Source organism: Tachyglossus aculeatus, chromosome 14, assembly GCF_015852505.1.
Source record: "Tachyglossus aculeatus isolate mTacAcu1 chromosome 14, mTacAcu1.pri, whole genome shotgun sequence".
Taxonomy (NCBI): Eukaryota; Metazoa; Chordata; class Mammalia; order Monotremata; family Tachyglossidae; genus Tachyglossus; species Tachyglossus aculeatus.
The window spans coordinates 15,699,037-15,711,144 of NC_052079.1; the positions used below are offsets into that span (position 1 = coordinate 15,699,037).

A 12,108-nucleotide genomic window follows, 5' to 3' on the forward strand; every position below is an offset into this window, starting at 1 on the left:
AGGGCATTGTACTAAGCAGTTGGGAGAGTACAATATAAGGGTTTTTTGTTTCTAAATGGTCTTAAAGCGCTTACTGTGTGCTAGGCACTGTACTAAGCACAGGGGTAGATACAAACTAATCAGGTTGGACGTGGTCCATATCCTACATGAGGCTCCCAGTCTCATTCCCCATTTTACAGATGAGGTTGCTGAGGCCCAGAGAAGTGAAATGACTTGCCCAAGGTCACACAGCAGACAAGAGGCTGAGCCGGGATTAGAACCTAGGCCCTTCTGGCTCCCAGAGCTGTGCTCTATCCACCTGCCCACGCTGCTTCTCGAGTTGTTAGGCAAGTTCTGTGCCCACAGCGAGCTTCCAGTCAGCCTACGATAGGAAGCGTTTCTGCTTCCTGTTCAAACTGGTGCCTCTACTCATGTGGAGGTGGCTATAGCCATCAGCTCTAAGGAGGACAGATTCCTTGGAGTGCACTGTATTTTCTCTTCAGAACTTCTGAAGCTTAGCAATTGTAAGGTGGAAATTACTGGTAGAATGCATTCATCTTTTTTCATGATGATTATATTATTTGTAGCCTCAGATAAATGTGTGGACTGCAAAATATTCTGTAGGATGTAACTGGGTTCTGTTGTATGGGGCTCATAGAGGGAGAGCTAGTATCCTATCTCCATTTTCACAGATGACAAAACCAAAGCACAAATAAGTTTAGTGACTTGAGCAAGGCTATATTAACAGGCAAGTGGCAGAGTCAGGATTGGAACCCAGGTCTCCTGAATTCTAGCTCTTTGCTCTTTTCCCTAGGCCACTCTGCTTCTAGAAATCTCTTAAAAGTGGCATTGGAGAGTTTGTCCCAATAGATTTCCTTGTTCTTTCCTGGAGCTTAAGGAAATAAATTCTATGGAAATTCTTTTTTTTCCCCGTAGCATTTATTGTAATCACTGACTGTATTTCTTTGGTTTTCCAGATTTTCTTGTATCCAGGAGCAATTAAACAGTTCTGGACTCCAGCTCCTCCAAAATTCTCTGCTCCAATAGCCCTTATGAAGGAAACGTTATTTCCAGAATATGAGGTAATGTTCACCTGATAAAAGAATCCTACCATCCGCATTCCAGCATGTTCAGTCTCCAAAGGAAACACTGCCTTATGTGATATTGGAGCTTGACATTTTATATGGAGAACATGTTGAGAAAAGTGGTTTCCTCCATGACGAGTAATAGTGTGGATGTCATCCTGAAAATTACGTGATTTTTCAGATATGTACCAGTTCCCATATCTAAGCAACATTGACAATCTCACCTCTTTGAAGCAGGGATCTGGATTCTTCCCTCTCGCATACTAAGTTGCTCAATTCTCCCAGTACACCTCAACTTGTGCTTTTTTTTCCTTTTTTCTTTTTTTGGTATTACAGTGCTCACTATGTGCCAGGCACTGTACTAAGCACTGGGGTGGATACAAGCTGATCAGGTTGGACACAGTCCCTATCCCATGAGGGGCTCCCATTCCCAATCCCCATTTTACAGATGAGGTAACTGAGGCACCGAGAAGTGAAGTGATGTGCCCCAGGTCATACAGCAGACAAGTGGGTAAGTGCTTAGTACAGTGCTCTGCACACAGTAAGTGCTTAATAAATGTGATTGAATGAAATACAATTAAATGGAGTGGTGGAGCTGGCATTAGAACCCAGGTCCTTCTGATCGTCAGGCCCATGCTCTATTCAATTCTCTCAGTAAAACCTAATTGTCACTGCTGTCAATTCTCCTGCCCCGCTAAATGGCTTGAGGCAGTTCCCTGCCTGGACTGAGCTTCCTGCTTAGCTTTAAAACTCTTCTAAAGGCCACTTTCCCTGGAAGTCATTCCAGGATTAATCCTTCCACTGTCTCAGTCATTTCACTCCTCAGGCCCCACAGCACTCTTGATTCACTAATCAGTTGTATTTATTGAGTGTTTATTTTGTACAGAGCACTGAACTGAGTACTTGGGAGACTACATTATCAGAGTTGGTAGATGTTCCCCTACCACAGTGAGCTTACAGTCTAGAGGGGGAGAGAGACATTAATATAAATAAATGATAAATATGTTCATTAGTGCTGTTTGCCCTTTGGTATTTATTATGTTTATACTCTTAACTATTGCAAATTGTTCAGTTGATGTCTGCTTGTCTTCTCCCATTAGGTTACAAGTTTCTTGAGAGCATAGCCCACTGAAGTATGCTTCAATAAATTGATTTCTCCTTAAATAACAACTTTAGTAATAAGAAAATAAGAAATCATGTATCCGGATACTAGCTCTGGTAATCCTCTTGCTTTGTTACTAAGAAAATAACTGTGAAATATTTTATCTATTCTCACAGAGTAGCTACAGAGATAGACTCATACTCGGGAGGTTTCTCTCAGAATTTACAATTGATGACATTTTTCTCATGGGGCAGGAAAAAACCAAAATTACTGAACGGGTACGTATGGAAATTGTTTCAGAAATTCACGAACGGGCTTGTATTCATTTGTAGATGGGTTCAGTGTGTGCTATTTTAAAAGTGTCTTAGTGGAAAAAGTTGACTACCCCTAAATGTGACCAAACTTTGCATGATTTTTCTAGGCAGTTTTCCTGAGGCAAAAGGAGATTTGGGGGTAATAGATTATTGTCTTCCCTGCTCCAAGAAACTAAACTAACTACATTCTCTTCAGTATGGATCCAGTGAAAATGATATATTCAAAAAAGGACTCCAGTTATTTATATACAGGGACAGAAGAACATGCCTAGCGTGCAAATTTCCCATTATGAGCAGCATTCAAATGGGAATGTAAGACCAAAAAAGTCCATGTTTGTTCCCAGTGGTTTTGCTATGTTCATCAGGCAGCTACCTCTAGTTGTACCTTTGGCAGGCCTTTTAATCCTTCCCTGCAATTAGCCAGTTTCCCCACCCCCTTTACAGTTCCTTGGAGTATTCCTATCCTCTGCCGAGAGCCCCAAACTGACATTTCCAGACTGTGAGCCCACTGTTGGGTAGGGACAGTCTCTATATGTTGCCAATTTGTACTTCCCGAACGCTTAGTACAGTGCTCTGCACACAGTAAGCGCTCAATAAATACGATTGATTGATTTCCTCCACTGGCCTGCATCCGGCTCCGTCTGGATGAGGGGTTCAGGGCCAAGCTTCAGACTTCCAGGTTGGGTTGGTCAGGAGACCCAACCCAAGAGACAAACCCCATCTTTGCCCCGACTAAGTCACCAATCCGCAGAGCCTGAGATGAATGGGTTTTCAATGCCCATCTGAATTTACCTTGGAAAAGCCCTGCTCCCCAGACAGCTCCATGGGCAAAGGCCAAGAGCCCCGCTCTTTGCACCCCCTCCATTCCCCCCTCCAGCTCACCTTGAGACATTTCTACCCCAAATGAAGCTTCTGCTGAAAAGATTTCTTAGACTCCACCGAGATTGGGCCAGGGCCTATTCTGTTTAATGAGTCACTACAGTAGTCTAGATAAGCTCATTGTGGGAAGGGAATGTGTCTGTTTATTGCTATCCTGCACTCTTCAAAGCACTTAGTACAGCACTCTGCACACAGTAAGTGCTCAGTAAATAGGAATGACTGGACAGTAAGTGCTCAATAAATAGGAATGACTGCTGAGTTGGGAGTAATTCTGGCCTTAAGGACTTAGGTATAAGATGGATTCATGTAGAGAGATTGCTGACAACCAGCCGCTGTCTCAGTGACTTCCTAAGCTTTCTCTTTGTTTCTGGAAACAAATCAGGGAGTTTTCTCTTGACATCTATTGTTCTGGTGCCCCAGGGGTCACCGAGTGGTCAAACAAGGCTAGTCCAGGATGACTGTGGTATCAGACCTGACCAAAATTCTGTTCTCCTGGCTTGGATTGGCCAGGCTGGAACAAAAGCTTGTTCCCAGACTGAAAGCTGTCCAGTAGAGTGGCCAGTGCTAGGACACGTGGATCCAGGACACCCAGGTGCACATTACATACATTATGCTGGATGACCAGCACGTTTTAATAACATCGACTGGAATATTTTTACTACGGAGTCTTAATCCTAGTGCATTTATCTGCTAGGGCTCCTGACCACCTCACTAGCTCTGATACTGCTGTGTTTCCCTCCCAGAATCCTCTGAACACAGATGCCTTTGCTGAATCATGGAACTCAGCAGGAACTGAGGCGGAGGGATGCTGGGTGCTTAAAATAAAAGTATCAGATCCAAAGGCGCCCGGGCAGATTAGCTGAAAATCAGACGAATGACCATCCAACCAGCCAGGCTCAGACTGACTGAGGAGAGGGGGGCTGCTAGGGATGTGGTTGTTTTGTGAATGTGTGTTAATCCTTAAACACCCATATTTATGCAGCTCTAATAGGAGCAGAATGGGTGACTTCCAGTGGCTTAGCTTTCACTAGGGACAGAGGGGAAAGGTTATGGTCTTAAGTAAAGAGGAAAAAAAACTGGGAAAAGCAGCGAAATAGAGGAAAGGGGAGAGGAGAAAGAGAGAGCTAGAGAGAGATAGAGACAGGGAGAAGGACAGGCACAGAGACTGACAGAGTAAATGTCCTCCCCTTAGGATGGCCTGCTAACAACAGAAGCTAGATAAAGGGTGTTAAGATTTTAACAAATGCCATAGTAATAATAGTAGTAGTAATAATAAGTAGCAAAACCTCTGGCCATCATTGGCTGCTGCTCCCAGGGCATCCTTGTTACATAGCTCCCAGAGAGGGCCATGTTTGCCCTAAAGGCACCAAGGTTGAAGACTGAAAGGTGGAATGACTCAAATCCATTTAACTTTCCTTTATTTAGTCTGAAGTAAAATCCTGAATTTCACGCTTTCACTCTGGAATGTTAGAGCTTCTGTTAGACCACCAATGTTATCCCATGAAAACAAAGGCAAATACTTCCTTTCCGTTGGATGTGACAGCACTGACCACATCGTCTTAATTATTCACATGTAGGCAAAAATCTTGGATTATAGTTCATCCTGCTTTCCTTGTTTTCTTGTGTTTGCAGCCACTGCTGAAACCCAGAAGACACAAATCCCTCCTAGATGTGATGACGGAATCTCTAAAATTACCAGGGGAAAAAACTGAGGTATTGTGAGTTGTTCTCAGTTCCTCTATTGCCTACTAATAATAAGAAATCTTTTAGACTTCTCCAGCTGCCTGCATTATTAATGGAATTCTCATACCACCAGGTGAAACAGTGCATTAAAGCAGTACTAGTCATTTGCTTCCTTGAACTTGTCATCTTACTTTGCTGTAATTCCTAGACCTCCCCCCAGTCCTTCCCAAATCCCTTTGCTGTTTGTTCTTTATTATCCTTAGAAGCATCACATCTAGGTTGTAAACTTGCTGTGAGCAGGCAGCGTGTCTACTAATTCTGTTATATTGTACTCTCCCATGGATTTAGTACAGTGCTTTGCACAAGGTAAGTGCTCAATAAATATGATTGTTAAAGAGCTACTAGGCATTTGCATCCTTGAACTAGTGCTAAGGCTGTCTTGGCCACACTCATGAGCACAGACAGAATCTCTCAGTTAATGTCATCATCTTAAAAGATGATGGACAGTTCTATAAATGTTCAGCACCTGTTAATATTGTTCCTGTGGTGAAGCAGGATAATATGCTCAGAAATAAGGAGACAGGATGTACAGCAATCTCTGTTTATGTAACTTTCAGTAACTAAAAGCAGATGATTCAGTAGCAAAACATAAGAAATATGTCACAGGTGGTATAATGAGGGGGAAAATACTATTAAACCTCATTAATGGAAAGAGCATGGGCATGGGAATCAGGCGACCCTAGCCTCTAATCCCCCAGTTTTGCTAGTTGCTTGCTGTGTGACCTTGGGCAAGTCACTTAACTTCCCTGTGCCTCAGTTTCCTCATCAGTAAAGTGCTTGTAATGTATCTATCCCAACACTTAGTACAGTGATTGACACACAGTATGTGTTTAATACTACAGTTATTCTTATCACTGTGATAAGGCAATGCATGATATGACTCCTTTGGCTAAAACATCCCAGATGTTTTCCCCAACAGTGAAACAGTAGACCACTGATTCCATTGTTGAAATCACACCCTCAACAGGAGCATGCTAAAGACTAACTGGACCTCACAGGGCTGGTTCAGTTGGAGAAAATGAGAGAGTTGGTTCCTCCCTGGAGCTCTCTCTTTCCCTGTGGGCTTTGGGATTGTAATCCCAAAATAGGCCAACCATGTTCCTATTCCGAAATCCCAAATGATATTTCTATCTTCTGTGTTATAGAATCATTTATACTAATGTCTATCTCTCCACCTCTGGACTGTAAACTGTTGTGGGCAGGGAGTACATCATCTACTGACTTTGGGTATTCTCTCCCAAGCACTTAGTACTGACAGTACTCTGCTGAGAGTAAGCCTTCAAATACAATTGATTGATTGAGCCTACATTACTGCTTACTATAATCTGATGTTTCTTGTTGCCTTTGAATGGAAAATCTGATAAGTATGCATAAATCATTAGTTGCTTCTGCTGATGATGATTGTAGTATTTTTTGAGCTCTTATTCTGTGCCAAGCACTGTATTAAATGCTAGGGTAGGTAGAAGTTAATCAGGTTGGATACAGTCCCTGACCCATTCTACATTCCCCGAAAGTGATATGGGATAGAAAGGACAGTGTTTGTTTTCAACAATTTTCTCCCTAGTTTTTTCTTTTCTCCTGGAGACCCTCATTTATGGCCCACTTGCAAACAAAATGACCTCACAAATTTTATCCTGAATCGTGTCCTTTCCTAATTGACTCTTCCAAATGCTATTGATTAATTGTCTTCTCAGTGGCAAAAGCCCATGTTCTCAGGTCACAGACTGGGGCTTTATTATTTTTTAAATGGTATTTGTTAAGCGCTTACTATGTGCCAGGCATTGGTCTAAGCGCTAGGGTAGCTACAAGCCAATCAGATCGCACCCACATAGGGCTCGCAGTCTTAACCCCCATTTTACAGATGAGGTAACTGAAGTTCAGAGAAGTTTGGTGACTTGCCCATGGTTACACAACAGACAGGTGGCAGAGACAGGATTAGAACCCAGGACCTTCTAACTCACAGGCTTGTGCTTTTTCCACTATAGTATGCTTTCTCCTGGTTTAAGGCCCTTTTTGCTGTTCTTCAACCCCTTGTCTCTATAACCTGATTTTGGCCAAGTCTCCTGGCCCATCTTTGGGCATAGTAAAAATTGTTCCACAACATTGTTACATATGCTTGTTCAGGTGTTCAAACAGTTGTGTACTTTAATTACTCTGTTGGTATATACTTTTACATCTGTCTCCCCTAGTAGAATGTAAGTTCCTCGTGGACAGGGGTTGGGCCACTTGCTTGTTTTCAATTTACCAAGTGCTTAGTACAAGGCATAGCACCCAGGGGGCCCAATGTAAATGTCACGCTTGTTTTCCCTTTAACAACCAATCAAAGGTATTTATTGAGCACTTATATTCAGAGCACTGTTCTAAGCATTTGGGAGAGTATGGCATAATGGAGTTAGAAAATTTGTTCCCTGCCCACTACAAGCTTACAGTCTAGTGAGGGAGAGAGATATTGATGTAAATAAATTTATGAACTTGTACACAAATCTTGCAGGGCTGGGGGAGGGGTGAATAAGGGGTTTAAATCCAAGTGCAAGGGTGATGCAGAAGGGAAGTGGGAGAAGAGGAAGAGGAGCTAAGACCTCTTGGATAAGATGTGCTTTTATTAATAATAAGGGTTTGAAGGTTGAGAGAGTAATCGTCTGGTGGCTATGAAGAAGGAGGACTTTCTACGTCTGATTAATCCAGAAGTTCATACTAATGACTTGAAATGAGTAATAAAATACCCCCCTTTTTTCTGGCTCAGGAATATCTTCACAGAGCAATGTCTGCCCCTGAGCTTGTTACCCCAAAGGACTCAGCAAAGTTAATGATAGCTGACGATTTCGAAAGCAACATGAAAGTGATGAAAATTCAGAAACAGCAGATAAATGAGCCTGAACCTGAAGAAAAGCCCGTGGAGAGCCCCCCTGAACAGCCTGCGTTGAGTAAAAGGTTTTTACAGATTCTTCAAGAAAGGCAAAGCAGCCGTGAACCCAGCTCCGATAAGCCAGAGAGTGCAGAAGACCTTGCCCTCGTTGAAGCAGCTCGGAAGGCTGGAGTCAACTACATTATTTTCCCAAAGAGAAGAAAAAGGAAATCCAAGAAAAAGATCAGTACTGAAAAGCTAAATGCTGCATATAGAACTCTAAGCAAACCTTCAAGGATCCTCAAAAGGTTTTCTTTACTCAGTGATCATTACTTTAAAAATCACGTTTGAACTCATTCTTTGCAGTTGGGGATTTCATTGTTTTAAAGGAGAATTTTTTTAATTTAAGGCGTTGCTTGCTTTCATATAGTAATGATTTTGTGATGTTTGTTAAAGGTTTAGTATAGTTAAGCTTTGGTTAGATACAAGACAATCAGATTGGACATGGTCCCTGTCATATATGGGGTTCAGTGTCTCAGGAAGAGCAGGTGTCTTAGCTGCATTTTGCAAATGAGGAACTGAGACACAGAAAGGTTCACTAACTTGACCAAGATCAAACAGCAGGGCAGTGTTTGAAAGTCACAGAAACTCTTGAACCCTGGCTTTAAGGCATTTCATCAGATCTCTCTGTGCCTCTTTCTCTCTCATCAACTCCTCTCATCCATTACAACCTTGCTCACTCTCTAAGTTCCTCCCAAACTAACCTTCCCACCATGTCTTATTCTCCACTCTTCCATCTCTGACCCCTTGGTCTGTGACCTTCCTCCTTCCTGGAACTCCTCTTCCCTTTCCCTTCAAACTTAACAGACTTCAGATCTCCCCATATTCAGGAAGCCTACTGTGATTTAGATTCACCTCCCCAGGTCAAACTCATCCCATCACCCCCTCCTTAGTTCTTATGTTTATTCACCAAAATCTAACACTTCTGCATATTCTCAAGTTACGTTAATTTACACTTTTGCTTATCTTTAACAATGGCATTTATTAAGCCCTTACTAGACTAAGCGCTGGGTTAGAGTCAAGGTTATCAGGTAGGACAAGGTGTCTTTCACACACAAGGCTCAAAATCTATTATCCCCATTTTATAGATGGGAAACTTAAGCCCAGAGAGGTTAAGTGACTTGCCCTAGGTCACACAGCAGGCTAGTGGCTGTGTTGGGACTCATATTTTAAATTCTTAATTCCAGTCTTTCCACTAGGCCACACTATTCCAAGCAGCAATGCTACCATTGTTTCTTTCTCCAACTATTTGTGAATGGCCTGTGTCTGTCAGACTTCCTTGTTAGATGATAAATTCCTTGAGGACAAAGACTATATCTCTTTCCTGGGTGTACTCTCTCAAGTACTTTATAGGTATTCACTTTTGATGATTAGATCAGTTGTGGGAGTCAGTGGTTCTGAATTTTCCTTTAAATAAGGTATAATGGTCAAACCAATTCTGTTACTTCTAGGATCTACAATAAGAAGGCCTGAACCCCTAGGGTAGGTTAATATCTGATGGTGAAGGGTACCAGAGATATCCACTTGGCTGATTCACTGTATAGTTTTACTCTACTCCACAAACTGAACAAATACAAAGAAATGACATAAAAAAGTGCCTAGTTTATGAGCATCTGAAAGGCTTCATTGGGCACAGATGAATAATAGAATATTACATAAGAAACATTATTTAAGAAATACCACTACTGTGTTAGACCATTTGTCCATCCGACCTGGTGTTTTGTCACAATCAGATACTTGGAGTAACAGAATTGATGATTGCCCTCTTATTTTTTTATTTTTTTAAATGGTATTTAAGAGCTTACTATGTTCCAGATACTGTACCAAGTGCTAGGATATATACAAGATAATCAGGTTGGACACAGTCCCTGTACCCCATGGGGGTCACAGTCTTAACCCCCATTTTACAGATGAGATAACTGTCTCATACGGGGCTCCCAGTCTTCATTACCATTTCGCAGATGAGATACCTGAGGCACAGAGAAGTATAAGTGGCTTGCCTAACATCACACAGCAGACAAGTGGCAGAGCTGGAATTAGAACCCAGCTCCTTCTGATTCCCAGGCCTGTGCTCTTTCCACTAGTTGACGATGCTGCTTAGATCATCGCTATTCCAAACCATAAACTTTGAGAAGCATCCCTTTTATCTAGAGGATGCATGGTTGCCCTTACATATATGTCTGTAATTTTAAAATTTATATTCATGTCTGTTTCCCCCTCTAGACTGTTAGCTGGTTATAGGCAGGAAACGTATCTACCAACTCTATTATACTGTACTCTCCCAAGCACTTAGTACAGTGCTCTGTACCCAGTAAGAGCTCAATAAATCTGATTGATTGTTTTGCTGAAAGTAGTTTTATAAACTGAGTCATTCCTACCAAATCAGTCAATAGTATTTTACTGAGCAGGCTTACTGTATTTAATTTGGTTGTGTTTGAAAGAGCAAAATAAGTCTAACTACCACTATTATCTGTTTTAAAATATTAGTTCAGAATCCATTAGTGACCAGCTGGGATACAGGCCACATGCAATATCTCTACACCACCGCCGAACTCAAAGTCTGCCTTCCGCATTAGATTTTAATCAATTTATCCAAGTCCAAGGTGGAATTCCCAAAGATAATGATGTCTTCAGTTGGGTCAGAAGCATCTGGAGCGATTGGTTTGAAAGCACCTTCCCATCCATCACTTCTTCGGATGAAGAGAAAGAAACACCAATGACTTCTGTTGAACGGTTTCAACCCGAAGAAGACAAAGAACCCCTGCAATTGACTGGTGAATTACGTGATTACTCAAATCCTGATCTGACTGAAGCAGATGTTGTAGCTTTGGAAACTGAAGTGAATAAGCTGACTGAAAAAATAGAAGGACAAAGGGCTCCTTCTGCATTTTACTATTGCAGGCGTGGAGCTATAAACCGGAAACTGGGCAGATTAAAGGCAGCCATGGATGATTTGCAAGAGGTGAGTGTGAAACACATAATTAGAACTTTCTATTAATAGCCACAATTTACTTTTAGGATACCTGTGGTATTTGTTAAACGCTTACAGTGTGCCAAGCACCATGGGAAGCACTGGGGTAGATACAAGGTAATCAGGTCTGGACACAGTCCCCATCCTACACACAGGATTCACAGACTAAAGGAGAAAGAGACCAGGTATTGAAGCCCCCTTTTACAGATGAGGTAACTGAGTCACAGAGAAGTGAAGTGACTTGCCCAAGATCACATAGCAGGCATGTGGTGGAGCTTGGATCAAAACCCAGATCTCCTGACTTTCAGTCCCCTGCTCTTTCCACTGGGTCCTACTATTTGTTTTTCATTATGAGCACCCCCAACCTGCATGTGCAATCTCCCTGTTACTGGGGAGGAGGCACAGTGGGTCTGAATATAGCTGCCTTTTGTACTAGTGAGATCCTATCTATATATGTTACAAATATTTGCATGTAAGCACAGGTCCTTGATCTGCCAATGGGTTTGTCCTAAACCGGCTGTCTGGTCTTAATGGCTATTGGCAGTCAACGGCAGAAAAGCCGATAGCCCTAGTTAGTTAGGAATGGGCTGTTCAGAAGTGAAGTGACCTGTCCAGGGTCACATAGCAGACTGGTGGCAGAGCTGGGATTAGAACCCAGAGCCTTCAGACTCCCAGACGCATGCTGTAACCACCAGGCAGTGGTGCTTTTTATGGTTTCTGTTAAGAGCTGTGTGTTCTATACTGGAGTTAGGTACAAGTTGATGAGGTCAGACCCAATCCTTGTCCCTCATGGGAATCACGGTTTTAGTAAGAGGGAGAACAGGTATGGAATTCCCATTTGACAGTTGAGGAAACCGAGGCCCAGGGAAGTAAGTGACTTATCCATGATCACATAGCAAGCAATTGGCAGAGCTGGGATTAGAACCCAGGTCCATTGATTCCCAGGCCTGTGCTCTTTCCACTAGGCCATACTGCTTCTCAGTTGTGTATACAAATGAAGGTGGAGGCTACTTCAAACAACAGCTGGCTGGTTTTTGCACAACAGAAGTCCTTTTCAGAGTCCCTCCGCTCTGGTCCCAAGTAGCCACAGGATCAAGGGCTCTAGCTCCTTCCCTCCTTCCTTCTTAAAG

General features: G+C 42.4%; 1 protein-coding gene across 1 annotated transcript in view; it reads left to right on the forward strand.

Annotated features, from left to right (window-relative positions):
• Positions 1 to 12,108, forward strand: part of TTC6 (tetratricopeptide repeat domain 6) — a 91,863-nt gene that overhangs the window by 40,013 nt on the left and 39,742 nt on the right. Inside the window, 5 exon segments of the mRNA XM_038756925.1 lie at positions 957 to 1,061; positions 2,343 to 2,444; positions 4,992 to 5,072; positions 7,846 to 8,255; positions 10,495 to 10,969. Of these exon segments, the coding sequence (XP_038612853.1) occupies positions 957 to 1,061; positions 2,343 to 2,444; positions 4,992 to 5,072; positions 7,846 to 8,255; positions 10,495 to 10,969 (1,173 nt within the window).